This window comes from Fusarium redolens (genome assembly GCF_020744475.1).
Source record: "Fusarium redolens strain MPI-CAGE-AT-0023 chromosome Unknown BKA55scaffold_14, whole genome shotgun sequence".
In the NCBI taxonomy this organism is placed as follows: Eukaryota; Fungi; Ascomycota; class Sordariomycetes; order Hypocreales; family Nectriaceae; genus Fusarium; species Fusarium redolens.
In genome coordinates, this window is record NW_025763677.1 from 639,115 (window position 1) to 665,969 (window position 26,855).

At 48.7% G+C, this 26,855-nt stretch overlaps 14 protein-coding genes across 14 annotated transcripts; 4 read left to right on the plus strand and 10 right to left on the minus strand.

The window, feature by feature from the left end:
- Positions 1-119: 119 nt before the first annotated feature.
- On the minus strand, positions 120-1,309 carry BKA55DRAFT_596711 (uncharacterized protein; the record flags this gene model as incomplete). Its single annotated transcript, XM_046195982.1, has 2 exons — positions 120-1,235; positions 1,286-1,309. The coding sequence occupies 2 exons, from the start codon at positions 1,307-1,309 to the stop codon at positions 120-122; spliced, it is 1,140 nt and encodes a 379-aa protein (XP_046045892.1).
- A 703-nt stretch (positions 1,310-2,012) lies between these two features.
- Positions 2,013-3,622, minus strand: BKA55DRAFT_519854 (uncharacterized protein; the record flags this gene model as incomplete). Its single annotated transcript, XM_046188369.1, has 6 exons — positions 2,013-2,314; positions 2,367-2,434; positions 2,491-2,879; positions 2,930-2,997; positions 3,043-3,187; positions 3,539-3,622. 6 exons carry the CDS (start codon positions 3,620-3,622, stop codon positions 2,013-2,015), a joined length of 1,056 nt encoding a protein of 351 aa, XP_046045893.1.
- A 351-nt stretch (positions 3,623-3,973) lies between these two features.
- BKA55DRAFT_519550 (uncharacterized protein) lies at positions 3,974-5,011 on the minus strand (the record flags this gene model as incomplete). Its single annotated transcript, XM_046188351.1, has 1 exon — positions 3,974-5,011. The coding sequence occupies one exon, from the start codon at positions 5,009-5,011 to the stop codon at positions 3,974-3,976; it is 1,038 nt and encodes a 345-aa protein (XP_046045894.1).
- Positions 5,012-5,299: 288 nt separating this feature from the next.
- Positions 5,300-7,359, minus strand: BKA55DRAFT_577014 (P-loop containing nucleoside triphosphate hydrolase protein). Its single transcript, XM_046193553.1, has one exon. The coding sequence runs from the start codon at positions 7,346-7,348 to the stop codon at positions 5,534-5,536; it is 1,815 nt and encodes a 604-aa protein (XP_046045895.1). The 5' UTR covers positions 7,349-7,359; the 3' UTR covers positions 5,300-5,533.
- A 285-nt stretch (positions 7,360-7,644) lies between these two features.
- Positions 7,645-8,433, minus strand: BKA55DRAFT_678465 (Alpha/beta hydrolase fold-1; the record flags this gene model as incomplete). The annotated part of the gene is made up of 1 exon (XM_046198140.1): positions 7,645-8,433. One exon carries the CDS (start codon positions 8,431-8,433, stop codon positions 7,645-7,647), a length of 789 nt encoding a protein of 262 aa, XP_046045896.1.
- Positions 8,434-8,893: 460 nt separating this feature from the next.
- Positions 8,894-10,183, plus strand: BKA55DRAFT_519333 (secretory lipase-domain-containing protein; the record flags this gene model as incomplete). The annotated part of the gene is made up of 1 exon (XM_046188334.1): positions 8,894-10,183. One exon carries the CDS (start codon positions 8,894-8,896, stop codon positions 10,181-10,183), a length of 1,290 nt encoding a protein of 429 aa, XP_046045897.1.
- A 27-nt stretch (positions 10,184-10,210) lies between these two features.
- On the minus strand, positions 10,211-11,615 carry BKA55DRAFT_577017 (uncharacterized protein). Its single transcript, XM_046193554.1, has one exon. The coding sequence runs from the start codon at positions 11,576-11,578 to the stop codon at positions 10,226-10,228; it is 1,353 nt and encodes a 450-aa protein (XP_046045898.1). The 5' UTR covers positions 11,579-11,615; the 3' UTR covers positions 10,211-10,225.
- Positions 11,616-11,986: 371 nt separating this feature from the next.
- Positions 11,987-13,029, plus strand: BKA55DRAFT_596718 (uncharacterized protein; the record flags this gene model as incomplete). Its single annotated transcript, XM_046195983.1, has 3 exons — positions 11,987-12,538; positions 12,593-12,812; positions 12,860-13,029. 3 exons carry the CDS (start codon positions 11,987-11,989, stop codon positions 13,027-13,029), a joined length of 942 nt encoding a protein of 313 aa, XP_046045899.1.
- A 104-nt stretch (positions 13,030-13,133) lies between these two features.
- On the minus strand, positions 13,134-13,850 carry BKA55DRAFT_519192 (uncharacterized protein; the record flags this gene model as incomplete). Its single annotated transcript, XM_046188321.1, has 2 exons — positions 13,134-13,685; positions 13,740-13,850. Coding segments are annotated over 2 exons (663 nt in total), but the record flags the coding sequence as incomplete, so codon positions are not given.
- Positions 13,851-15,562: 1,712 nt separating this feature from the next.
- On the plus strand, positions 15,563-16,255 carry BKA55DRAFT_596720 (uncharacterized protein; the record flags this gene model as incomplete). Its single annotated transcript, XM_046195984.1, has 1 exon — positions 15,563-16,255. The coding sequence occupies one exon, from the start codon at positions 15,563-15,565 to the stop codon at positions 16,253-16,255; it is 693 nt and encodes a 230-aa protein (XP_046045901.1).
- An 841-nt stretch (positions 16,256-17,096) lies between these two features.
- BKA55DRAFT_542702 (permease for cytosine/purines, uracil, thiamine, allantoin-domain-containing protein) lies at positions 17,097-18,730 on the minus strand (the record flags this gene model as incomplete). The annotated part of the gene is made up of 3 exons (XM_046190510.1): positions 17,097-17,994; positions 18,047-18,270; positions 18,323-18,730. The coding sequence occupies 3 exons, from the start codon at positions 18,728-18,730 to the stop codon at positions 17,097-17,099; spliced, it is 1,530 nt and encodes a 509-aa protein (XP_046045902.1).
- A 540-nt stretch (positions 18,731-19,270) lies between these two features.
- On the minus strand, positions 19,271-21,126 carry BKA55DRAFT_577027 (uncharacterized protein). The gene is made up of 5 exons (XM_046193555.1): positions 20,638-21,126; positions 20,504-20,576; positions 20,088-20,445; positions 19,874-20,037; positions 19,271-19,825 (listed from the first exon to the last, which is right to left on the minus strand). The coding sequence occupies exons 1-5, from the start codon at positions 20,712-20,714 to the stop codon at positions 19,340-19,342; spliced, it is 1,158 nt and encodes a 385-aa protein (XP_046045903.1). The 5' UTR covers positions 20,715-21,126; the 3' UTR covers positions 19,271-19,339.
- A 1,068-nt stretch (positions 21,127-22,194) lies between these two features.
- BKA55DRAFT_596723 (uncharacterized protein) lies at positions 22,195-24,167 on the plus strand (the record flags this gene model as incomplete). Its single annotated transcript, XM_046195985.1, has 4 exons — positions 22,195-22,408; positions 22,444-22,597; positions 22,660-23,216; positions 23,275-24,167. 4 exons carry the CDS (start codon positions 22,195-22,197, stop codon positions 24,165-24,167), a joined length of 1,818 nt encoding a protein of 605 aa, XP_046045904.1.
- Positions 24,168-24,194: 27 nt separating this feature from the next.
- On the minus strand, positions 24,195-25,986 carry BKA55DRAFT_116158 (Alpha/Beta hydrolase protein). Its single transcript, XM_046184751.1, has 6 exons — positions 25,719-25,986; positions 25,615-25,672; positions 25,438-25,566; positions 24,851-25,392; positions 24,539-24,794; positions 24,195-24,487 (listed from the first exon to the last, which is right to left on the minus strand). The coding sequence occupies exons 1-6, from the start codon at positions 25,918-25,920 to the stop codon at positions 24,223-24,225; spliced, it is 1,452 nt and encodes a 483-aa protein (XP_046045905.1). The 5' UTR covers positions 25,921-25,986; the 3' UTR covers positions 24,195-24,222.
- Between the last annotated feature and the right edge of the window lie 869 nt (positions 25,987-26,855).

Sequence of the window (26,855 nt, forward strand, 5' to 3'; positions counted from 1 at the left end):
TCGCCTCTTCCCTTGTGACAAACGCATCAAGGAACACGAGAGAATCACAATCAATGGAATATGTCATGATGTTAAAGTCTACAATCTACTACGCTCAGAATACGCTATGCTAATAATGCCTAATAAACACTCCGTCTATCCACACTCCTCCTATCAACACTCATCGCCCTCGCACTCCTCCCCCCATCAACAACACTCCTCCCCGAAACCACACTCCTTCCCGATGAACTCCTCCTATCAGACCCAACACTCTTCGCCGGCATGATCCTCTTGTTCAAATCAACAGGCCTAACCTTATCAAGATCAAGCGACCGAACCTCAAAATCCGGCTCCCTCTCCATCTCCGCAACTGTATGTTCCCGTCCAATATGGTTAACAAGCGTATCAGCACTCGGACACAAAACATCTCCATCGCGGAACCGACTGCAGAGCACACAGGCGAATTCTCCCTCGGGAGTGTGACACTTGATGACGAAGCGTGGACTGATGTGGAATTCTAGTTCTTCGTCGATTTCTCGCTTGTAGCCACCTTGTTCTGTAATCACGCGCGTGGCTGTTTTCCCAATAGCCCATGCATCGTCTGCTTCAACGTCTAAAAAGACATCGCACGCTGGACAGAGGCAATCACCCCTCGGTGCAAATGCCGATGCGAGGGGTCGTTCGGGGATGTATTGTAGATCGAGGGCGTAGCGACAATAAAGGGGATCATCCTTTGTAACAGTCGATGCTCGTTTCGGCGGCGGCAACGCTTTCGGCAGCGCAGGTTCTTCCAGGTCCATAAGTCTCTCCCGCTGCTGTCTCAACGCCCCCAACGATCCCTCCCTCGCCGCATCACTAGCCGCTATCAACCTCGCCATATCAGCCCTATCAAGCTGCCGTCCATTATACACCGCATCCTGGAGAACGTTGATGACCGTCTGCTGCAGCGCAATGACCTGCGCCTGGAGTTTGTTCTCAGTAATGACATCTCCAATGGCAAAGCGCTGCCCGTAGCGTTGGTAGCCATCTTCGAATTCGCGGTTGATCAAGGCGCCGGAGCGCTGGAAGGAAGCTTCGACTTCGTCGCGGGCGCGGGAGTTTTGCTCGACTTGGGCTTTGAGCTTTTTTATCTCCTCGTCTTGTGTGGTGTCGCGCTTGGCTTGCTTGCGCTTTTCTTTGACGCGGTCCCAGAGACCCATTGAGGATGTGAATGTTCCGACGAGGGTGCTGCATAGTGTAGCTATGATGAATGTTTTCTACAGGATTAGCACGTAAACCCCATTCAAATAAGAGGAGAGATAGTTACCTTGAGGTTTTTCTCCTCAATCATGTTGGCGTAATTCATCTTGCCGATGTTGTTTTGCTCAAGTTCTTTGTCTCAGTAGATATTGCAATTTTACCAATGCGTGAGATCAATGCGTAAGTTTGATGCCCAACGACCCGAGACATGTAAACAAAAAGAAACAAGTCGCAGATCATCGGCGTATATATGTCTCATCCCCGATCCAGGGTCTTCAGGGTTGCACAATGATGGCATATTAGTCCCCTAGGGGTTGCACACCGCTCGCAGTGGAAATACGTGGTCGTGAGCATATCCCGCGTTTTCTCTGTCATAATACATATTTCCCGCAGCCAGTGACGTCAGTTGCATCGAGATGTGCCAAGTTTTCTGATTGCTTCGCTAATTGGTGGATCTAAAATAATGACGATGCTTGTTTCCGACGGTTTTTGCACTTTATCCACCCAGGCTTTGTCTTGTTTTGTCTTTGACAGTTTAATTTTAGTATTTTATTTAAAAGCCAAGATTACTTTAATATTAATCTGGAAATGGTAAACGTGAGCTCGTTTGTTCTGTGAAAGTTGGTGCTACGGAACGGATGTTACTCCGATGGACATGGCTCGGCGTTTCGGAAAACCAACATGATCATGTCTGCTGACTTTTTGTGCAAGGTACATGGTATTAAATCGGTATCATAAAATAATGCCCAAGAAAATGATTCGCTCTTTAGTATGCAATGCTCGTCCACACAACCTCATCGATCTGCCTTGTTAATAATCTCCATCTCATGCTCCATCCCAACGGTCCGTCCACTACTCACAGTAACAGTCGTCAATCCCCCAACGTCACTCAACGTCAGCATATCTTCTTCATCCGATATCCGCGCCAAAGACCTGTCGATGAAAATAGGTTTGTTTCCTGATGGCCCTTCTTTCTGCTTTCTCATCTTCAAGACCACCTTCCGGACAAGTTGGCGTGTTGAAGGCACGCATGCTACTGTCGCGCCCATGTATGTCTCGATACATGCCCAGAGAATGACTTGCTGTTGGCCCGTCTCTTTCGATATTTGTCAGTGGGTGTTAAAAGTTACTTTCCAAGATAGGCTTACGCGCTTCTTCTGGATCAACAAGGAGCTGTGATTGAAAGGTCGTCCGGATGATGCTGACTACTGTGAGACTGCCACCATGTTAGATATACGTTTTCCTCACCCGTCAGGTTCTTGATGAACTTACAACAGACCCAAGCCAAACATGGCCATTACACTGATCTTCTTGTTGAGCTTCAGCCCTATGTTGTAAAGTTGCGTCATGGGCAGCACAAGCATCCATATATCCAGAGCCAGGTTGACCACGCAGTGCGCCAGGACAATCTTTATAGCATTCGAGTATTTATTCATATTGCTCACTGAATCTGCGCCATTGTCGAGGAGATACGTCACAGATCGTCCGAGCGTAAAGTTAAGAGTCAGAATGATGGCTGTTGAGAGGGCGTTGAAAGCATGGGTTATCCAGACGAGGATTCTGAACGTATTGTCTTGGAATACTCGTAGGTAGAAGAACAGGATCGATGTCTTGGCTGCTGCAAGACCGCACACATAGAGGAGATGAAGGATAAACACTTCCTACATTGATATCGTCAGTTTTATACCCAAGTTTGAGCTTGATCATGTACCTTTAGGGCATTGGATAGGTCATTCTTGGTAAACAATGGTGCGGCGAGTCCGACTCCGTGGTGTATTGCTATGAATGATTAGCAAAGACACATACTGAATGAACTGGTCATACCAAGTAGCGTAAATACCGTAAACGGTATCAAAATGAACTGCCCATCGTCAGCGGGGTTATTGCCAAACCAAGAGTCGTCATACAAATGTGATGATTGCCCATGTGTCATCAGCGCCCCAGGTATTCTTCGTGATGATCTTCGAGGCTACCCTGAACACAATGAAAGAAAATGACAGCGTCGCAAATACGATGATAGTGGCTCGATACTCTTGTCGATTATCCTGCATCGGCATCTGACATAGCTTTTGACCCATGTCAATGAAGCCTACACAGAATTAGCTACCAACACACAGCGATAACCCATCAGGCATGCCTTTTATCTCTTGAGCAGTGCATACCCCGGTGACACAGTTCAACACATTAGTCTGAAAAGCCGGGTTATCGCACATCGATCTGATATTCGTGTTCGTCTCGCCCGTCGAGTCCATCGTTTCGAGGATACATGGTATCTAAAACCCGTCAGTCTCACAATAGAGTAAATAATCTGCTTACTTACTGCACATGACGGTACATCTGAAAGCGAAAAGGCCGTCGCCAGACCCGCCAAACAGAGCAGAAACAAAACCCTCAAGATAATCATTTTGAGGCTCTGCAAGACAGATAGAAACAGGAACAAACGGAAATAACTCCCGGGGCCCCCTCAAGTGTTTTTAACAGAGACCTCGCTAAGATTAGTCCAACTACGTTCTTGGTCTAGTACCCTCATTCTGGACCGCATCGATCCCGTCTTCAACGAGCTTACCAAGGAATGAGTATAGCGCCCATCATTCCAACGGGAAGTTAAATCACACTGCACCAAACCAGAACAGGTGAGTGATCGCGTAGGTACCCTGCTACGCTATGATCCGGTGATGACGGGAACTGACTGTGGCGTCGACGCTACTTCAAATCTTGGGACGCTCATCTCATCAAGCACGGGTCGATTCGTTAATTAAAGGCCCCCAGATGTCTCATTTTTGCTTATTCCCCTTAAAACCAACGAACTCGCATTCTCCTCATGGGTCTTCAACCTCCCAAACTTTCCCTCACCATCATCCCAGACCTGCAAATCGATGTAATCCCTCTGGCGCTTGTCATCAAAAGCAAAACCAATGTAACATGACGGTCCGCACCACTCTGAGCGCTGTGTTTTGAAACACCAGAAAAGTGGTCTATGAGTAAACAACCCCTCGTGTTCCAACCATGTCTCCAGCTCGCGTTTCTTATCCAAATGAAGACTGAAATTCTCAGTTTTGCGGTTGCATTTGGCTAGCCAGTCGTTATGTGCTTTTTCGTGGAAATCAAGACGAATTTCTATTTTGAAGGATCGAAGATCTGGACGGATTGCTTTGAGGGTTTGGTATTGAAGATCTTGTAGGTTGACTTTGTCGGCGCAATCGTTCAGATCAATGTGAATGTCGAGATCTTTCAAATGTGGAACGTCGTTAAAGATCTTGAGCTCTCCATCACGAAACCAGTGATCGTAATCTCGAAAAAGGTGTAATCGTGAGATATAAGCGAAATTAACCTTGCTTACAGGCGATGTATCACCAATCGGCCACATCCTATGCCCTCTTCCAACAACATAGTGGCGCGGGCAACAATAACCCCTCCGAAAAACATTCTCCGAGTAGAGAATCGGAGTAGCTTCTTTGTTAATCACCCAACAAGTTTGAAGGATTTTGGGATGGATTGCAAGAGGGCAGTCCCATGGTTCTTTGGGTATGAGGCGGAAACTTTTAGAGCAGTGGTGAAGTTCAGCGTTGTTTGGGGAGATGAGGAGATGGCGATAGATGTAGAGACGGATTTCTACGGGGAGAGTGAGGAAAGGGGAGGCGCCACTTTCGATGTTGTGACGTGAGGGGACTTTGCATTTTCGTGGCGGTGTGTTTCTCATTTTGTTGCCGGATTGGGGTGAGATGGGTGAAGGGTCTTGTTTAGCGGTAGACTTTGGGTGAAGGAACTCTGCTATCAGCCGCTGTTGATTCATTTTTGTCTCACTGGTTCAATGGGATGAATTCGTATGAATGGAAGAAATAGATGAATAGGTAGCATAAAGAGATGGCGGGAGTGTGATGGTAAAGAGGTGAGCATCGTCAGCATTTAGCAGGCATCCTCACCACAGCGGGCCATTGATCTTCCGGGTCATCACACTGGGTAGTAGATCAGGCTGCAGAAGTTCTGCCCCTGCAAAATCGGAGGATTTTAAGTCGTAACTGCGTATAGCACCAAACCGTAAGCAATAAAATATTATGATCAAATAATACCCGAATATCATCTCGTTTAAAATTAACAAAGCCGACCAGTAAGCCAGAGATTATAAGCTGGAATAAGTTGACATCCCATCTGTTAGCAAGGCAAATTACCGTAAACAGAGTCTTGATTATCACGAACATCTCATGTCCAGTCTAAAAAGTCTATGCCGCACTCATCATATCTAAACAAATACACTTATCTCTGTAATGTCGTAATATCCCCAACTCCAACCTAACCAGCCATTTTTTTCATAACCCTAGTTGCGTCCTCGCTTTCCGCGTCCATTATCAGCATGTCCACCGGGAGCACCATGTTTCTGACGAGGTCGATCAGCAACCGTGTTCAACCCCCGCACACCTCTCAAACCCATCTTGCCAGCGGTACTCTTCTGAATAGTAGGCACATCAGGTGATCCCAGACCCTTGCGCGCGTATTCATTGGCTATTCGAACGAGTGCCTCCTTGTCCCATCGGAGAGCCTTCAGGTGACTGTTGTAGTATCCCAGCCAAGCCTGATAAATGCGAGATTTATCATCGTCCTCCATCTTCTCGGCGACTTCGATGACGTCTTGGGTAGGAGAAAGATCGGCTTCGCGGCGGATGAGGTTGATTTCCTTAAGGGAGTACTTGGGGAAGAAATCCTCTGCGTCGCAAACGATCAAAATTCCGCGTCCTTCAGCGTCGGCTCGTGCTGTTCGGCCGAGACGGTGGATGTAGCTCTGCTTGTCGGCGGGCATACCGACTTGGATGACGGTGGTGACACCGGGGAAATCCATTCCGCGAGCGACGACATCGGTAGCCACGAGAATGGCGCTGCGAGCAGTTCGGTAGTCGTTGGTGATTTTTGTACGCTTGTTCTGACTCATGCGACTGTGGAGGATCGAAACGGGGGGAAGGCCTGGAAGATCCTCCAAAAGGCGCCCGTAGAAATCAGCGATGGCAGCAGTAGGCGCGAACAGAATCGCCTTGAAGGCCTGGCCGCGTGTAGCTTCCTCCCGAATACAGCCAACCATGGCGGGCGCAACGTCGGCAAAGGTAGGAACCTGGACGAGGAATTGGGGAACGCGCTCGTGAGTGTTGGCTTCACCGGCGGGAATGGTTGAGATGAACTTGTAGCCCGGTGAGAGGACGAGGCCAGCGACTTGCTCAACGTGAGGAGCGATGGTGGCGGAGAAAAGCATGCCTTGTCGGTCGGTCTTGGTCTTATCGGGAAGACGGTTGACAATCTCACGAAGATCTTTCATGAAGCCCATGTCGAGAAGACGGTCGGCCTCGTCGAGGACAAGAGTGTTGAGCTTACGCATGCTGTACACGATATCCTCGTTGGACATGTGATCCAGAAGTCGACCAGGCGTAGCGATGAGAATCTCACAACCACCAAGAATCGCCCTCTCCTCACGATCTTTGTTCGTTCCTCCAATAGCAACCTGAACGCGATACTTAGGGAGTCCTTGAAGAACCCTCTTCGCCTCCGCAGAGATCTGAAGCGCAAGCTCACGAGTCGGTGAGATAACAAGCAGTGAAATGCCATCACCGGCAGCTCTGTTCTGGTTAATCATAGTCTGCAGCGCAGGAATCAAAAAGGCCATTGTCTTTCCAGTACCGGTGCGCGCTTGGACGAGACAGTCGCTGCGGTTCGGGGGAAGCAGCTCATCCATGGTCGCAGCTTGAACGGGCGTCATGAACTCAAACTTCATGTCGTTTGTGATGGTGCGCACGATGAGAGGGTTGACCTTGTTGTTCTCCAACAGACTGTCGAAACGGCGCGAGGTAGGAGTTTCAGTCAGCGGTGCAGGCGCAGGCGCAGGCGAAGGTGAAGCCATCTCTACATCAGGCGAATCATTCTCAGGCTTTGGGTTGCGAGGCTGATTGCGAGGCTGGTTTGGGCGACCGCCGCCACGAGAGCTGAAACCTCGACGATTGCCGCCGCGACCGCCGCGGCGTCTTGAACCACCGTCCATCAGGAAAAGAGGAAAAGAAGGGGTCTGTTGCGATGCGAAAAGTGTTGTGAGGGGGAAAAGTTGAGTGCGCGGACGTTGAATGATGTTGAGGGGAAGGCGAAGACGCTGCATTTTTCTTTGTTGACCGTCTTGAGATTTTGATAACGGGTAAAAAGTCTCTGCTCTTTGTAGTACGGCGCTAGACCGAAAGGGGTAACAAGCGACGGCTTAGGCGAAAGACGCTAGGCTTATTCTGGGAAGAGGCGACAAAGCGCTGCACCTCAATTTTTGTGTAGCAACATTATCCCAAGATGATAGCAAGGAGAATGAGTTTTGCCCAAGACGTTTGAAATGTTATTATGAACGTACACAAAATTTGCCAAAAGTACTAGAGCAAATCTAGCACCTCGTAGAGGTAGCTTAGAGCCTTATGTGCTTCCAATGATTCTTTTAACAATGTCGGCGACGTTATCCGGCTGCGTCAAGTTGGGAACATGTCCGCTCTTGATCTTATGCACGCCAACCTCGCCTTTACTCGCTCCCTTCAAAAATTCAACCATTCCATACTGATAAGCCGTAAGAATGAGCTTATCCTCTTCGCAGACGACGTAGTGCACGCCAACATCTTCATAACCAGGGTAACTCAACTGTTCTCTGTACGACGCTGTTGAGTGCTGCGGCATCGCTCTGGCAAGTCCGAGGGCCTCCTCGGGTGAGAAGTCTGAGTAAAGAAATGGTGCGCATTCCGATTCCAGCGTCATGTAGTCATCCTGTTGCGAGGTCAGTATCTGTTGAGGGATTGTGAAGAAAGATCTTGCCTCGATTTTGAGAAAGTCGGGAGCTTCCAGTAGCGACAAAACGGACCCGCCAACTGGCAGTGCGACGGCAGCCATGTAGATGATCTTGCTAACACCTCCCTCCTTACCCTCAGCTTGTCGGGCTTTTAGAGACAGTGTCTTGAGACTTTGGGTGGCGGGGACTCCTCCGTAAGAGTGAGTCAAAAGGACAACCTCTCTGCCCTGATCGACTAGCTTTTCCACTACCGACACAATCTCGTTGACGTCGTCAGTCATGGTAGCCGGCTTGACTTCTCGCCGTCCAACCGAGGGCAAGTCAACTATCTCGTTGGGTATATCATTGCTAGTGAGACTTTGCGACAAGCTTTCGTACATAGATAGGGCCGCGAAAGAGCCTGGGACAATGACAGCGGTAGACATGGCGCCGAGTTGGAGACCGAGGCGAGAGTTATCGTTTGAAGACACGACTGTGGTTTCAGTGCAGTTAAATAAATATTTCGTGCCGCATTGCTGCGTGGCAAGGCTGAAGTGCATCTGGCGAGATATGCAAGAACGGAAGTATTTCCAGAATAGGCTTCATTCTTCATGCGGCCCCAAGCTTGACTAGCTTGGTGGCTTGGTAAGCCTTCGCCTCAAACTCTCGAGTAGATGTTGATTCAAGAAACATTGCAAAATGATGGGCTAGAACAGTAGGTACTTGCTCCGCTTTCTCTGTGTGTACTTCATCTCGTGTCTGGGACAATCGGAAGGTTTCTGACCAAAAGTTTCTGATTCGTCTCTCGGGCGGGTGATCCTTGCTGTTTGCATCAGCATGTCAGCATGAGGCACAGTGACCTGAGGTTATCTCCTTCACTCTGTTCTCCCAACAAACTGTGACAAAATGGCTTCTCTAGAATGGCTCCTTGATCTATGCGCCATCGCAAAAACCTGTGGTAGCGGCATCACCACTGACAACACGCCTCTGGAGCATCAACTTCCCCCGAGCAAAGACCCGTGGTATTCCGCGCCTGAGGACTGGGAGTCCAGACGGCCTGGCGATGTTCTCCGCATTCGTTCCGCATCGAACCTCATCTCCATCGTCGATGATTCAGCAGCGGTATATCATATCCTCTATCGGTCAACAGACTCGCGGGGACAGGCATCATGGGCTGTCACTACGCTTTTCATTCCAACTTCATGTTATCGTTCCTCGTCAGGCAAAGCGGCGATACTGTCGTACCAGTTCGCCTACAACACATGCAACGTCGACTCCAGTCCATCATTGGCTTTATCCGGTGCAATGGCGAAGAGCGAACCGAATCTCGGTATTAAATCGAGTACATCTCTAGTCACTGAGATGCTCTCTTTCGGGTGGATTGTCAACACTCCGGATCACCTAGGGCCAACTGCTGCGTTTGGTGCAAGTGTTCAAGCAGGCTATTCAACCCTTGACGCTTTGCGCGCTGTTCATAAACTTGTCAGTCTGAGGGAGAATCCAGGCTTCAACACTGCGATATGGGGATACAGCGGTGGCTCGATTGCAACATTCGCCGCGGCTGAGTTACAACCATCCTATGCACCAAATCTGAACATCTCAGCAGCTGTTGCCGGCGGTCTTGTGGATGACATCTCTGCCGCCCTCGACAAGATCAACCAGAGTCCGATCGCCGGTACTCTCATAGCCTTCCTGCTGGGAATCACCTCACAGTATCCCGAGGAACGAGCTTACCTGGAGAGTCGGCTTATCCCAGAGACGAAAGACGAGTTCATGTCAGTAGTGAACATCGAAGTTACTCAAACAGTCGGCAAGTACTCGGGAAAAGATATCTATGCTTTCTTCAAAAATGGCGGCGCAGACCTAAGAGCTCCAATTTTACAAGAACTCTATGATAAGCAAGCAAAACTAGCATACAGAGACGTGCCTATGATGCCGATGTTTCTGTACAAGGCTATACAGGATCAGTTTTGTACTATCGATCTCACTGATGCTACGGTTGCTAGACTCTGTGACAACGGAGCGGAGATTACGTTTGAGAGGAATACAGTGGGAAGTCATGTATCTGAGATTGAGAATGGAAAACCAAGGGCGTTTGAGTTCTTGCAGAGTATCTTTGATGAGTCGTACAAGTCTCCGGCTTTGAAGCGGAATGTTTTGGATGTAACGGTGGATGTTTCTTCACAGAGCAAGTGAACATGGTTTTACTATGGTCATATTGTAATATAATATTGAATCTCATGAAGGTGCAATCCTTCCCTTCTCCATAGGAAGATCCGTCCCCTTCCAAACCTTGACACTATCTCCAGGTCCACTTGTCCTAGCAACCCAGTTCTCAACCCTCTCAACACCCCACATTATTGTTAACATATTTATCAACATCTGATCTACCTCTGATGCCTTTGCGCTCAGAAAAAGACCCTCGCACTCTAGACTGCATATGAACAGTGGATCTACGTTTCGACATGCTGCTGCCCATGTAAAAGCTGATTTGGCTTCCCAAAGATCTCGACGTGCCGTAAAGTATATACCGCCATGACACTCGGCCCATTTCTGTCGAAGTGTGAGATATACGCCGATCGTTGAAGTTGCCATTAGCCATATGCGACGAATGCTTTCTGATAAAACCCAAGAGCGCCATTTTCGGGGTAGCGGATCGCCATCGAAGATGGAGTCCAGAACGATGCCGTTGGCAGACGCAACAGCTGTCGAGCTGTCACCACCGTCGCATGGTAAGCCAATATCTGGGTCTTGCAGCGCTGCTTCCCAGAGATGACGAGTCCATGAGAGAAGAGTGTGTATCTGTTGCTCGGCGTTGGCTCGCGCTCCGATGGAAGGCGAGAAGAGTGCTAGCACAAGATGTACAAATAATGCTTGGGTCCGAGCAAGGTGCTCTCGAACGTCAAGCGTCGCTTCCGTGTCGACACCGTCGTGACAATAAGTCTTGAGTAATGCTGATGCTTTCGACGCCAATAGTTCATCAATTATCGTCTCATTCGCCGATGTTTTGGAGTTATGCAAGACAATGCAAGTGAAGGCGTCCTGCATGACCGGTGGCAGTCCGGCATCGGCGTAGAGCTGATTGTGTATGAATGGGCTATGCGAATCCGTAACCCACTCGGTAAAGAATTCATGAACACCGTGGATGAAGTTCATGCAAACCGAGTTTAAGAAAGATGGGGTTGTGAAAGGGATGTGCCGAATGGCCCATGCATCAGGCCTGAGGAAGAAGTCGACAGGATCCTTCTGGTTTGAGATTGTGGCACTGCTCGTCGCCGGTGAGTCCTCTGGCAATTCAGCGGTAGGGAGAGCATCCCAATTGCCCAGACTTGCCGCCCACTGATTGAGGTCTATCAACTCATTATTCGGCGTTGGGAAAGGTATTTGCGTCAGACTTGGCGGACCAACACTGAACGTACTCTCTCCACCAGTTTCTGCTCCCGATGTATACAGCCTCTTCCGCTTCGTAGGCGGATAACGACACTCAACGTCTCGATCGTTACAGCGCCCGCAAACAGGCTGTGCCTTGTCGCATCTCCGTTTTCCGTTCGTGCACGCCAGACACGCTTTGAGCTTCGTCGCAGAGCCCATGGTGATTATGTTGAAGCGGGAAGACTGCGGGTTTCTGGTGTTTGCTGCGGGTGGGATTTAGGAAACGGATTAACGTTAGCGACCTTTGTCAGCTGCCCTGTGGAGATTCTGCGGGTTTTTGGCGGAAACTCCGTTGAGATAAGCTTATCTCGGCGTGGTTTAGTGGTGCTCGAAGCCTAGCAACTTAGCGCTTCCAGGGCATCAGGCGGGTTTCTTGCGGGTCCAATAACTTCACTCGCAATACATCCGACATGTCAAGATTGTGCCATGCTTCTTGTCACGACGGATGGTTCGACCTGAGAATTTGTATATAATGGACAAGTATCCAACTCTCGTAAGTTCTATATTCAGATCTCATCGTTCGTTCATTCGACCCCAGGATCAAAAACCTTACAACAACTTCCCAATATGCCTTCTGCAGCAGACACCAGGCCCCAGGACAACCCTTGGGAGAATGTCGATGCACCAACCAACGGCAGTAATCTCATAACGAAGACTCATCGTGAGTCATACGAAGAAATATCCCCCACCAGACCTGAGATTTCTCAAGCCGGCCGTACTGTTCTCGTCGCCGGAGCCTCCACTGGAATTGGCTTCAGCATCGCCGAGTCCTTCGCCGCTGCATCTGCCACTCGCCTCATCATCACTGGTCGTCGTCAGGATGCCTTGGACAAGGCAGCCAAGAAGATCAAGACGAAATACCCCAAAGTTGAGGTCAGCCCTATTGTCAATGACTTTGCAGATGAGACTGCCACTCGTGACTTTTGGAAGAAACTCGCAGATGATGGTATCTTCGTCGATGTTCTCGTTTTGAGTGCTGCGAAAATGTGGCTGCCCAATACTCTTCTTGGACTCGGATATGAGACCTTCAAGGATGGCCTTGGCGTGAATCTTGTTGCTCCGTATCTATGGACAAGTTTTTTCTATAAGCAGCGAGAAGTTGACCCTTCCCGAAAGCTGGTAAGCTTCTAGCCATAACTTTCCCTAGGAGTATAAAAGCTTACAACGTTTCAGGTTCTCCTCAATCTCGCGACTATCGCCATCCATGCAACTCAGCTCTCTGTTCCCATTCCTCTTTACTCACTCACGAAGAGCGCTGGAACAATGATGATGCAACACATCGCAATGACTGTACCCTCCAACGAGATGCAGGTCATCACCTTTGAGCCGGGACTTCACTACACCGAGTCTTTTGAGCGCTTCACCGACGAGAACAGTTTCCAGTGGGATGATAGTATGTATGCAGTCTCAGAAACCTTTAATATACTGACAAAGGTACAGTCAAACTGCCTGGTGACTTTGCTGTTTGGGCAGCCTCTGAAGAAGCCGAGTTTCTCCATGGCAGGTTTGTATGGGCGAAGTGGGATGTCAATGAGCTGAAGGCTGGACCTTTGCGGAAGACGATCGAGGGTAACCCTTCGCTTTTCAGAGTTGGCGTCAATGGATACTAAATTAGAAGCAAAGGGTGAAGTCAATATCCGAGAGTCGTCTTCATAATGTAGAGCTTTCAGCCTATCAATATATGGTATGATTGAAAAACAGAACAGTGCATTTGCTATGGCGTTATCCACCACGATGTGTTCCATGACTTACATACCGGGCAATAGTCGAGACGAGCGGGGTCCTGGAACTCAGGAAAGCCTATTAAAAAGACGCGTTTGCAATCTGAGCACTTATATTCCTGAACCCTCTCCAACTTCTCATGCATAAACCTGATCATGTTGGCCGCGAGATCAGCGTTGTCGCTCAACGTTTCACAGAACGCGTCCTGACCCATCAGCGTCCCAATATTGTTGAAAGCGACCTCCACAGCGATATCGCGTAATCCTCTGTCCCCTGGAGGCGTAGTTGTATACGCCAAGGCAACTGCAGTGGCAAAGCCATCCGCCTCCCACCCTGCATCAATGCTGGCGCGATACTTGGTCGCGGAAAGTCTCTTCAGAGCCTCGATACCATATTTATCAGCAATCTGATAGACCTTGGCATGGAAAACCATAGCCGACGGGTCAGCCGGGGACTCGTAGTCGAAACAGTACATGAAACGTGTCATCGCCTCGACTACAGTGGGATCAAAATCCATGATGTCTATCACTCGATCAGAACTTTCCTTTGGCAAGTTAGTTTTGGCTCATTAAGAAACAAAAAGGGGTATTTGTCGAACCTTCCATGGCCCATCCAGCTGCTTTCTGAAATATTCAGAGTGGCAGTAGAGAATAAGACTGTGGACAGCGAAGTCCCGAGCTCCGCATCGAATGACGGCGTCTGAAAGGGTGGTATTGTTGAAGTAACTGTTTAATCAATAACTGGTACATGACGATTGTGATATACGGACTCACTTCTTCAAGGATGCACCAAATTCTTCGTATGGCGGTGATTGCATCTTTGTTCCATTGACCAGACGATTAATGGATATTAACTTTGTCTAAAGAAAAGAAGAAACAAGGGAAAGCTTCTTCTTCTTATCTTGAGACAATACATCTGCTGGTGGGCCTCCCGCAGAAACTTCAGCCACAAGCTGAGGCCACAGTGGGGCGTCCAGACAACGGGACATTTTATGCGATCAAACAATCAAATTCGTTGGAAGGATCTCAATGATTTTGTCTTGGCTCTCCTTGATTGGGTCGCTTCTGCTGTGAGTGAAGACGAGACTCCTTTCCTTCCATGGTCCGGTTAGTTGCATTTTGAAGTAGTCCCAATGACAGAAAAGGACAAGGCTGTGGACTGCAAGTTCCTGCCTGACCATTGCAATGAATCACAACATCCGAAAGGCATTTGTTGTTAAAGAATCTATATTGTCAGTGAGTAAGTAGAATAAGGCAGAGCGTTAGATCATACATCATAAGAAATTTCTCGATCAAGAACATGCCCCCGCCTCCGATGCGGCAAGGTTAAGGAAGGTTGTCTCTAGTGGCGATGAAAGAAGAGACGTGTCTGGTGAGAGGTCTACAGATGATATCTCGCCAGGAGATCTTTATGGGACAACATCTCTTCTTTGAGTCCATAATTAATTGTTTGCCACGGATATTCACGGGGAACCATTCATAGTGAGAGACTGGACATGGAAGTCCGCGATTGGAACCATCAAACGCACAGGCCTTTGCAACGTGCCAGAAATATCTTTTACGTAAGTTTGGTTTTGGTACTCCTTCATTCCGTCTCTTGTCTTTCTTCGCGGATGTTAAAAGGTGGTGTGAAGCGACGATCCGTGATTGGAGTTACAGCCGCTGCCTACCGCGATGACCACTGACTGCCGACAGGGCGGAATTCTTCAAGTAACAGTAAGGCTTGCTTGGATAAACCGGCAGATCATCACTTGGCACTTGTGGTCGCCGCTTATCTACAATTAAACGAGTGGACCCCGATGTCCCGAAAGTAAGCTGCCAAGTATGGGGGCCAAGACCTCAGGAGAAGCCTTCGAGAACATTACAATGTAAGTTATTTTTTACTAGCTGGTGGAGTTCAGTAAATCTCTATAGATACTGAAAAACATTACTCTTGTTATACAAGAAGATATAAAGGACATGAAGTCTACCAGATATTCATGATCAAGTTTGTGAAGCTGGTCAGGTAGCCTCTTGTGTAACTACCATGATTATATCTGTATTACTACCAGTTATTTCAGCTCCAGCCATTGAGATCATACAGCTTACTAATAATTTCGTATTCCTTATGTGTTGCCGCTGACTGGCTACAGATGTGGACATTGCTGGACTTGGCAAGCAAGGAAGATGCATGATCATGTTTCGTCCTGTCTTGTATCGTGAAATTTCCTTCTCAGCTTCGGCGATCCTGAGTCCTTGGCAGCTTATGGGATGATCTTCACTGTATGGTACAACTGAGAAGATCAATAGGGGCATCGACTGCGGAGTGATGACTATAAAGCCCAGAACAGAACCCTTCTTAATCTCAAAATCACTCCCAACATCAAACACAGTCATTCACTTAACTATCCAATCTTTGACCATTTCATCAAATTCATTCACCATGCTCGTCCAAAGCCTTCTCTCCTCTTCCCTTCTTCTGGCCGTCGCCCAAGCTGGCCCAACCGTCACCGGTCAAGGTCTCGCCAAGCGTGACGGTTTCCCGGTCTGTGATGACACCTCCAGAACCTACGAAGGTCCTTACACCGACGGCGAAGGAACTTACGTGACTTCCGACCGAACCACCCATCCCTACAAATTCCCCAAAGTCCGCAAATGCTGGTACGACTACTTCGTGCTTGAGACCTCAAAGGAGCATACCCCATGGCAGAAAGCCTCCGGCGACATTTACTGCACCGGCACCCAAGTCTGCACTGCCACCAAGCTCGTCGGAAAAGAGGTCTGCCAGGAGCGATCTGACAGCGTCAGTGTCAGCGTCGGCGGTGAAATCGAGGGTTTCAGTCTTGGTCTTGATTTCACTACTACGGAATCTGAGTCTAAGTGTGTTCAGGCCCAGGACCTGACTGCTTGCACTTGGGATGATGGAGCTTGTCATACTGTTTGGACCCAGCAGCAGGTCATGAGGCAGAAGGGATATCGTCGACAGAGATGTAACTGGGGCAATGGGGATGAGACTCAGTGCATGGATAACTGGGAGCAGACTACGCCCTCTGACTTCATTGACTATGGTTGTGGATCCAAGTGCATTGATACGAATGAGTGTGGCAACACTGATGGAAAGCCTTGCTCTAAGTAAGCTTTGAGCTATCAGTTCTGGGGAGAGTTTAGGGGTCCAGTGTCTATTTCTTCTTACCATATTGATGATATACCTTTTACTATGGTGGCTATTCTGGGGTAACTGCCGGGGATCGTCGGGATTGAGAGGGATGGGGAATACATGTACTTTTCTTCTGATTCTACAAACAAAGACATATATTTCTCGACAATACTGCCTGCTTCATATCTGAGTTACACCTATGTTGGGATAAGATGGTAATGAAGGGGGTCAAACAGTTGCCTTAATTGAGAGTATGCATCTGGTCACTGCATGTCCACTAGCATTCTTGCCCCATGCCATAGGAACACTTTCGGGAGTTCAGTATGAATTGATGATTTGAGACAAGGAAAGTATTGTATGAAGCACTTCACAATGGAGGACATGCAGCATTAACCAACAATTTGAATCGCTGCTGCATTTCATCTTGAAAATGCGTCGTCAGTGCTGGTTGATGGTTTAAGAAACGAAGACTCATTCCGCCTCGGAGTTAAAGGTATTTAGTGATAACTAGAAGAGTCAGAGGATTGAGGGCGAAAATAAAACGGTGGATTGTTTTGCGACGACGAAGGTAAACATGTAGTTCCACTTTACACGTCTACATTTGTCAAATCCGGGGTATAAGTCACCAACCGAAGAAGATGATACGCATGATGGGTTTGACAGCTTCAATGACCTAGCCCAGGAAATTACAGAAGAAAGTAAGTTTTAGTCTAAGCTGAATGGCAGCACGACTTACTTTCTTGATATTAATCTACTTATGGAATCTCAAGTAATCCAGTTACAATTTTATCCCTCTCTAAGTCCCGCATATGTCTCCAATCTATCGCTTATAGATCTTGAGCTCGAAGTATCGCAAGACGGGAAAGACAATGATGGCGAATCCACAACCCAACCACATTCCCAAGTCCGCATGAGAAGCAGCTTCAGAAATAGGACCGATGTACCAAACCTGGGACATACCGAGAATAGCACCAACCCAACCGATGATGAAGCTTGCAAAAGCAGCGAGACCAACTGGAAGATAGTTCTTGTCCTCCCAGGCAGTCCAGTCAAATCCTTGACGACCACGGAAGAACCAATGCTCCTCCATGACGATGCAGATCATGAGCATGACCCAGTATCCCATGAGACTGACAAAGTTCTGGAAGACGACGAACAGGCTTTCACGACCGGCCATAGCGAGGACGAGAGTGATTGCCGACATGATGGTTGACCAAGCCCATCGTGGTACAGCCTTGGTGTAGCGACCAAGAACCTGACATCCGAGTGATGCAGAGTACAGAGATGGAGTACTGTTGGCAATGACACCAAGAGCGATGATGACAGAGCAGAAGCGACCAAAGCCGTGAAGAGGACTATAAGCTTCGACGATGAGAGCGCCAGTGCTGATGGCGTTGGCATCAGACCAAGCCTTGTTGTCAACAAGACCAGTTGCCAGACCAATGGCGATGAGGTACACAAGGGTGAATGACACTGTCAATCCAGTGACAGTGAGCAAGAAGACCTTGACACGGGAAGTGCGCTCTGGGTAGTAGACATAAAAGTCAGAAGCAGCAGCAGCCCATGAGTTGGGGACGTAGAAGCAGAGGGAGAAGAATGACAATCGGCTGGCAGCGAGGACATTGCCAGAGACAGTGGGTTTAGCGGCGGCATTAAAGGAGGGCCCAGCGACGCCGATAAGAACGGCAAGGACAACGACCTGAGCGATCCAAGCGTATCTGTGCCGCGTCAGTACATGAGTGCATGCATAATAGATACATGGAGACGTACCGTTCATAAGTATGGAAGATCCTCATGCCAAAGACGGCGACGACCCATGAGACAATGGCGACGACGATGACACCGACCAAGATGGTCATGTTCCCGCCGCTGACAGCTGACAAGACCTGTCCGCCGATGATGCAGTCAATGGTAGCATATCCAACCATGAGGACGATATTTAGGAATGTCGGAAGCTTGCTTGGCCAGTAACCCATAAAGTATCGCAGCACAACCTGTATCACAGCATGTCAGTCAACGCCATCACCAACGGAACAGTACACTAACCATCGTCCTATTACCACTCTGCGGTCCCCAAGTCGCCATATACGCCGTCGAACACGCCCCCAGAATTGTTCCAAAGACAGCAAGCAACGCACTATCCAAGAACCCCAACCCAAAAACCATCGGCCCAAACAGACCCGTCGCCAGGTTGTTCAGCGACAGATTCGCACTGAACCATAGCACCGCAACCTGCAAGTCAGCAGCACTAGAAGGTTCTTGTCGCTCCTCTGGGAGAACACGCTCGATGCCTCGAGCTTCAAGCCCAGCGAGGTTTTCAATGCGATTATTCAGCTTTTGGAAGGACGAGAGCGAGAGGCTTGGGGGGTTGGAGCTTTCATCGCCTGTGGGTGTTGAGCTCACGGTCGCTGATTTCTCATGCGTGGCTTCGGCCGTGTGTGTTGGGAGAGACATAATGAGGTCGGTGGAAATTAAACAGGAGAGAAAAAAGAAAGGTATGCACGGCACACAAAAGTCCGTGTGGTATAGAGGTTGCGTTGCAGGAGTTGAAAAGGGATGCAAGTAGAGTTTGTTTTTGTCTTGCAGATAAAAGCAACCCTTGTAAGCTGTCTCGGTTGGAGCGAACGGATGTAGGTAGAGTAAAGTGGGAGACGGAATGCTACCGACCTCTCATTGACGGTAAAAAGCTCATGCATGCATGCATGCTTGACTGGTTCATGGTATTGGTGTTGGTTGTGGCTTGAAGCTGATGACCAGGGTTTTAAGGTCTAGGTCGTTTAACCCATGTAGTGAATTTAGCAATGAAACCATCCCCCGTGTGCGCTAGCAGAAATGGGTTTAGGGGTGAGGTAAGGATCGGTTGGAGCGGAACCGCGATTGCTACGCCGCGGAGCGGGAGGGAAGGGAAGGGGTCTTAATCTCCATTACGGGCACTAAAAGATATGCCGGTTTTATTCTTGGCGATAATTCACTTGGCATGAGGGAATAAACATGTTCATAACGAAATAAAGTCATTGTAATAAGTTCATGCTAGTCTAAGTAATACATAATTGATGGAATGGTCTATGTCTTCTTCGTGCTAACCTCTACGCTCGTAACAACTGTAATCTGTCCACTACGATTCCTCTCATGCTGCTGTGTCCCACTACTAACCTTCGCTTCAGCACGGTACGGCCGCTGCAGCAGATCTGGTCCATGCTGGTCCACCAGCTCAATCTGACTTCCCTGCTCTGGCGAAACGTCAGTGCGCACGCCATCCTCGTCCTCCAGCTTCGCCCAGATCGAAGGTTTGCTTGACAGCGGATGACGACCTTGAGTTCTTCGTCGCGCTGAACCTTCGGGGTAAGATCCATTGCGGTATGGAGTGTTGGGGTAGGATGGGTCGGTGGAATCGCCCTTGGAGCCGATGGCCAGACGCAGAACGGGCCAGCAGAGTGGGAGGTTGCCGACCCAGAGGGCGACGCCGCCTTCTGCGACGTACCAGTAGAGAAAGACGTAGGAGTTGGGGTTGCTGAAGTTGTAGTAGCGGTTGAGGACGGCGGCGAGGATCTGCACAATTAGCGCATGGAGAGAGGGGTTGGAGAGGGAGCAGCTTACATTGAACAAGCCCAAGCCAAAAACACAGCACAATCCAAACTTGCGCTTCTTGGGAAGACTGATGTTGATGACGATCGGAATTGGTAATAAGATCAACATGATGTCGCTGGCGATATTGCAAGCCGTCGCAAAGATCATATGGTTGTAATACGTCGCACATTGCACTGCGCCAATTAGCTCAATCCCCTCTCGAATCTCTCAATGGCAAACTCACTCTTCTTGGGATTAACAGGAACAGCCCAATACTCGGGAACAGGCGAACACCAATAAAACACAAACATGAAGGTAACAACGACATACGTCACGGCGCAAAACGCAGAGACGAATCGCACCGCCCATTTCTGTCTTATCGATGTTCCCTGCGTCAATCTCGCGTACAGAAACAGCAGACACGCTTTGATGGTCCATGTACAAGTGAGTGCGAATATTTCCAAGACGAAGGTCATTTTGCTCCCGATTATGGCTTGTTTTTTTCCCTCGGGGGTGAGTTTTGCGGCGACGTCGGGGGGCATGTAGTTGCTGCCATTCTTGGCGACTTCGTTGATCGAGACGACGACTCCTGTGAAGTTGATCTACGCCTCGAGCATTAGCAGATGTGTATCAGAGTTTGGTGTCTTTGGGGGAACGTACGAGGGCAAAGACCATGAGATAGTCTTCAATGGCGAGACGATTCCATTTTCTAAGTTTCATGCGTCGTGATATCCTGCAGGAACAAATATGTCAGTGAAAACGCCAAAAAGCCACAACTGGTGATGATGGCTTACAGTCGACACACGACGACAAACAGACCCAACACCCATAGAATCCAAGACTCAACCAACAACTTTTGCAGAAAATCCATAGCGAAAAATAACGAGTGAATGAGTGACGAGTGCTGCAGTTGGCTGCTCCGGACAGATGAACCTAAATGTCCTCCGAGAATTGAAGCACCCCTGAGATCTATCAAACAATAGACTTTATCGCCGGTGCGGAAAAAATGGCACGAGAATCCAAATTGCAGGAATAATCTCAGCTTGACACGAGGGAGCAGGGGGAGAATGCAGTCTGCATGGTTAGTCGTTTCCCCTGCATTTTTTTACCTTTTTGCTTCAAACTCGGATGATGCTGTTGGCAGAGAGTTGCGCTTAGATCGGCACGTCAAAAAAGCATGGATTTGGCAGTCGGTCATTGGAGTCGATCAAAGTGATAGACAGTAGTTAATCGGAATATCGTATCGATTGACAGTGACGATCTTGATCATGGTATGTACAGATACCACCAACAGCCTCAAAAGCCTTGAACAAACATCAACAGCGTTCAGCGCCTGCTGAACAAATTTCCCGTCGTGTAGCTCCGTAGCTCTCCCACTCTCCGTCACTTCATGCTAGACGCGGCAGATGAAGAAAACCACCACCGGAAGTGGCTTGCACCTAATACGCATATTACAAAGGAACAAACCGCTTGATAAGGTAAGTATGGCCCGAGACATTCGGCTCCCACAATGGCGCAGCCACGCTCCTATTCTACAACACCGCGGGAAGAAAAGAAAAAAGAGACAGTCGAAACTCTGTCTTAGCAGATCCAATTACCGTCAAATCCTCCAGGATCCGGTATCCCCGGCCCGCATCCGACCCCTGCGCGGGCCGTGGGGGGGTGATCCCGGCTGGGCAAAAGCTTAGAGTTTTTTTGTCATACGATGGTGGGCGGGCTAAAAGTTAATCTGCCCCGTTTTGACTAACGTAGTGTAGAGATCTAGAAGGGACCTTTGGGGGGGAAGGTTTAATGCTTGTGCTCACGGCAGTTGATATATTGATGGATACCAGTTACGTTGGGGGTAAAAGTATGTCGGATTGCGTGATTGTTTGGGTTAGTATCTCGCGGCTAGTATTCCAAGACCCTCTAGTTAATATTACTCGTGTAATGATCGTAGGATTAAATCCTGGTGTTGCTTAAAGTAGCCAATCATGTACGTATCCAAAGAGGAAGCTAGCTAACGACCAACAGAATATTCCATCAGGAGACTCGTAACTGCAGATAACGCCCCATCAACCTGGTACTGGTACGCGAAAAAGCAGCCAGGATTCTCGGTTACGTCGGATCTCGTTCTGCAGAATCGCTTGGCGCTGTTATCTCTTTACCCAGTACCAAGAAATCAGCACATCCCCCCAAACACCACTCACTCTAGGCGTATCATTGGCTCGTCTAGCAGCGGGGGTGTCTCCGCGCTTTTTTCCGAAATCTTCAGCAATCTTCCCGCTCTTCCAAGAGGCGTTATAACTGTCTCACTTCGGTAGCACCCACGATTCTACACTAAAAGATAACACCAAAATTAATCACCAACCATGACCCTCAACCCCTCTCTTCGCACTGTTGACCAGTTCACGCAGCTCGTCTTTGACTTTATCGTCATAGGCGGCGGCACAGCTGGACTAGCGGTGGCAGCGCGTCTCGCTGAATCCGACCCCTCGTACACAGTCGGCGTCATCGAAGCAGGCGGTCTTGTCGAAAATGATCCTGATGTTGACATCCCGGGCCACTATGGTAGGAATCTTGGAGGTGACTACGATTGGCACTTGGAGACGCTGCCTCAGGACGGTCTCGGGGGAGGAGCCTTCCGTGGCCGAGGGGGAAGTGTGTCGGTGGCACAAGCGCCTTGAACTACATGGCGTGGAACCGCGCTAGCAGGGATGATTATGATGCTTGGGAAGCTTTGGGGAATCAAGGTTGGAGCTGGGATTCTCTGCTGTGAGTTTATGCTTGTTTTATTGGATGAGAGTGTTTGAGCTGATTGTTTTCGTTATGTAAAGGCCTTTCTTCAAACGTTCCGAGACATTTCATCCTCCTAGCGAGGAACTTCAGCGAGAGTTTGAGATTTCTCACGACGCGGATACGTTTGGTGACTCAGGCCCCATTCACATATCATACCCAACTTCGTATTCACCATCGCACGCGTTATGGCACAAGACGCTTAATGCGCTCGGTGTACAGACTAACCCCTCTCACGTTGGGGGCTCAAACGTCGGCGTTTGGACATGCGTGAACGCCGTTGAGCCGAGCGCCGCGCGAAGATCCTACTCGATCGATTACGCCACTGGATCGCGTAACCTGCACATTCTCACCAACGCCACGGTGAACGAGATTCTCATTAGCGAGAGCCTTGTAGCCACTGGTGTGCGATTCACGCATCGTGGCGTTGAGTATGATGTTTCAGCTAGACGCGAGGTTATCCTCTCAGCGGGGAGTGTTAAGTCGCCGCAGATCCTGGAACTTTCGGGGATAGGAAGTCCCGAGGTTTTGGAGAGGGCTGGTGTGAGCGTCAGGGTTGATAGTCCGCAGGTGGGGGAGAATCTGCAGGAGCATATTAGTGAGTGGGCGTGTTTTCAGCTGAGGTGAGGGATCAGCGTTGCTAATCTTGTTAATAGTGCTTGCGACGATCTTTGAGGTTGATCCATCGCTCGCTAATCGTGACGATCTTGTGAGAGATGAGAAGCTTGCTGCTGCTGCGAAAGAGGAGTATACTACAAAAGCAGATGGTCCTTTGACGGTGCTTCCTGTATCTCTTTGCTACGTCCCCTTTGCGCATTTTGTTCCAAAGGATACTCTTACTGGTCTTTATGAAGATGCAGACAAGGTTTCCGTGTTTGACTCGGACAAGCAAGATATTCTTCGTGAACGATTGGATGGAAACTCCAAACTGGGTCAGATTGAGTATATCTTTGATCTTGGGAATTGGAACCCCAACTTCAAAGGTGAAGAGGGTAAGAAGTATGGCACTATGCTGCAGATCTTGCAGTATCCCTTCAGTGTCGGATCAATTCACATTCGGCCAAGCGAGCACGCTACAGCTGAGGATTCACCCGCCATCGACCCGAAATACTACGAAGGATCCCATGGAAACCTCGACATGGAGGCTATGAAGCAATGTCTTCAATTCGTCGATAAAATCGTACACACAGCTCCTCTCTCAAACATAATCCGCTCCTCAGCATCCCCTTCCGCCGCCGTCATCAAAGACGACAAACGTCTTGGGGAATGGATTACTCAAAACACTATTACTGACTGGCACCCTGTCGGAACTTGTGCAATGGGCGGTCGTGCTGGCATCGAAGGTGGAGTCGTTGATGAAAGACTTCGAGTTTATGGTGTTCATGGTTTGAGGGTTGTTGACGCGAGTGTTATGCCGCTACAGATCAGTGCGCATATCCAAGCTACTGTTTATGCTATTGCTGAGAAGGCGGCGCATATGATTGTTGAGGATGCGAGGAGTGCGGATAGGGAGGGGAGAGCGTTGGTGACGAAGCAGGCTAGACTTTAGAAGAGGTGATATTCTTATGTACTATTTATGATCTTGACTTGAGTTGCGAGTGAAGTCAGTCATCGCGAAGCCAAGCTCGAACTATCGCGCCTATGGCTTCAGGCTGGTGATAAGCAGACAGATGACCCGCTTCATCAACAGCAAAGAAACTCAACTGATCATTTCCCTTCCAGAACCCTCCTTTCTTAACATTCCAACCGTCAGCATCCGAGGTCAGTTCGCCATTCTTATAATACCAAGGTTTATAGTCAAGTTCTCGATAATTATCTTGTCCCTTCCATCGCTGTTCATGCAACATGCGCATTTGTCCGGGAGTATTACTGCAATCGTTAGAGACAAGATTCGACGCATGGTTTGCTTGGGGGTCTTACATGATGATATCGTTGTTGCCGTTGATGAACAGAACGCGTATATCTGTCTCATCGAGAATCCACGTCAACTCTCGTGTAACGGGTATATGGATATTCTGCGCAATGTCCCAGCGCTCATTGGTATCAAAGTCGATAAGATAAAATGGAAAGCGGTCGAATCCGAGTTTCTCTTGAACCCAACGACGATTCAAGAACTTCCATTCTGGCCCATGGTCCATGTTCGAGCACAAAGGAGGCTTCTCACATGGATGCCGGTCTATCACCCAGTCAGCACACAAACTGCCGCTCATAACATATAAACGGGGCACTCACCATCATAAGGATCCCATCCACCAGGAACAACGCCATCCATAAAGTACTCCCCCAGCGTCTCCTCACAAACCTCATTCGCCGCCCTACAAGTCTCAATATCATAGAAGTACCGACACTGACTCCCCATTTTCTTACACTCCGGTATCGCAGCGAGCATATTCTCACAAGCCGTCCTATTCATCAACGGATATTTCCGCCCATCAGCAGCCCAATCCGTACAGAAGAAGTCAAAATATCCCATGAACTGCTGCGTCGCGTCAATATACCCATCAGCGATAATCGCAGATGAAATCTCGACTTGAGGTGCTATGCCGCGCTTCGCGTTCTCGCGTTCGTGAGAGATGATATGTTTCGTGTAACCGGTGACGTAGTGTCCGCCCATGGATTCACCGGTGATGTGCCATGGTTTTCCAGCGAGGTCGGGGAATACATCGTGGGAGAATGTTGAGAGGAAGGTATATACGTCTTTTGCGCCTTGTTCGAGACTAACAGCAATTTTGTTTCGATCTGTAATTTTGGAGAAGCCGACGCCTACGGGTTGGCTGTAAAGTGTCAGTGAGAGCAGTCATGCTGGTGTTGCGACTTACTCGATGTAAACAACATTAGCGTGGTCGATCCACGAGTAATCAGCGCGTTTCGTTGAGTTTCCATCGGGATTCACGGTACAGGGACCACTACCCATGAATAAACCCATTTCTCCAGAAGCGCCAGGTCCGCTGATGCCTGCGTTAGTTTGGCTTGTCTTGGCATCAGTGTCGGCTTACCCGCTCATCCATAGTAGCAAAGGATCAGTCTCGGGATTATTACGACTCTCAAAGTACCCTTACATCATCAGTCTCGTTGACTCAGTCGAAACTTGTGTACGTACAGAAGAACATGGACTTATCCTCCGTGACGTTGACCGTCCCGGTGAATTGACGAGCGCCCGCATCGCAGAGCTCAGAAGACTGTTTGCGGACAGTGAAAGCGGGTTTAATGACTGTCTCATATGTTAACGGCTTTTGGTCTTGGGCAGTGACATGGTTAACAATAGTCGCGAGTAGCAACACTGTCACTGGGCCAAGCCACATCGCGAATTGGTGATGAGATCGTGAACTTTGATGGCACTTGAGAGAATTACTAATGCTGACACTGGCCAATCAACCTTTTCTGGCCATGGTGGGGCGGTGGATTGGAGATAACGATAAGATAAAAATTTGTTATTGTTTGCTACCCTAGATGTTCGTGTTTGTATTTCTGCGACACTCCTTTAAGCGTCAGAATATGCGACGAGAAACTATTATGTGTGTAGAAATATTGCCCAAACTGTATCATATCCTGTTTAATGATTTTCTTGTTATTGACAAGCAGAGTGGTTGTGCTTGATGAATAAGGTCGTTTGAACGTCGCAACAACACCTTATGTGAAAACAAAACCCTACTACACTGTTGAAAAACACAGATCTTGAAAGATTCTATCACTTTGGCTAGCGCAGGCAACAACGTAAACTCAGCTAAAAACAACGAGGATTTATCATGATGTCATTATTGAAGCGAAAGCGAGTTTCTGCCTCAGGCATACCGGGAAGAAGTGACTGCTCGCAAGGCTAGATGCTTCTAGCGCGACGCGACGTAACCACAAACGCGTTCCAGGCTGACATCCAACTCACCATAGACTGGCGGTCACTCATCCTCAGCCAGCCTTTCTTGTATTTTCCATCAGAGATGAAATGAATAACTCTATTGCGAGAAATAGACATCGCCAATTGTACAGTCGTCTTGTCACCAGTAAAACCAATCCAATATCGATATGTATCAAACCAGCATACTCAGATCGTCGCCTTGAGCTTTTTCTCTGAGACACGAGACAAGAGCGACGGAAATAAGCGGTGAATAGAAAGAATATTCTGCGCTTCTCTTCTAGAATACCAACAACTTGGCATTTCCTCCTTCTCCTATCTAAATTCCGATATATCAAACGCCACTTCGGTAAACACCGCCCAGCCTGTGACTCAAACTCAGCCATA

Bases quoted from the DNA above. Each gene is read 5' to 3' on its own strand.
- BKA55DRAFT_577017 (XM_046193554.1), bottom strand. From the start codon at position 11,578: ATGGGCTCTGCGACGAAGCTCAAAGCGTGTCTGGCGTGCACGAACGGA.
- BKA55DRAFT_577027 (XM_046193555.1), bottom strand. From the start codon at position 20,714: ATGGATTTTCTGCAAAAGTTGTTGGTTGAGTCTTGGATTCTATGGGTG. The intron at 20,577-20,637 runs GTAAGCCATCAT...TTGTTCCTGCAG, and splicing joins TTTGTCGTCGTGTGTCGACT to GATATCACGACGCATGAAAC. The intron at 19,826-19,873 runs GTAAGCTGCTCC...CTAATTGTGCAG, and splicing joins TTGGCTTGGGCTTGTTCAAT to ATCCTCGCCGCCGTCCTCAA.
- BKA55DRAFT_116158 (XM_046184751.1), bottom strand. From the start codon at position 25,920: ATGTGGCTTGGCCCAGTGACAGTGTTGCTACTCGCGACTATTGTTAAC. The intron at 24,795-24,850 runs GTGAGTGCCCCG...ACTGGGTGATAG, and splicing joins TGGATGGGATCCTTATGATG to ACCGGCATCCATGTGAGAAG. The intron at 24,488-24,538 runs GTAAGACCCCCA...TAACGATTGCAG, and splicing joins GGCAACAACGATATCATCAT to TAATACTCCCGGACAAATGC.
- BKA55DRAFT_577014 (XM_046193553.1), bottom strand. From the start codon at position 7,348: ATGCAGCGTCTTCGCCTTCCCCTCAACATCATTCAACGTCCGCGCACT.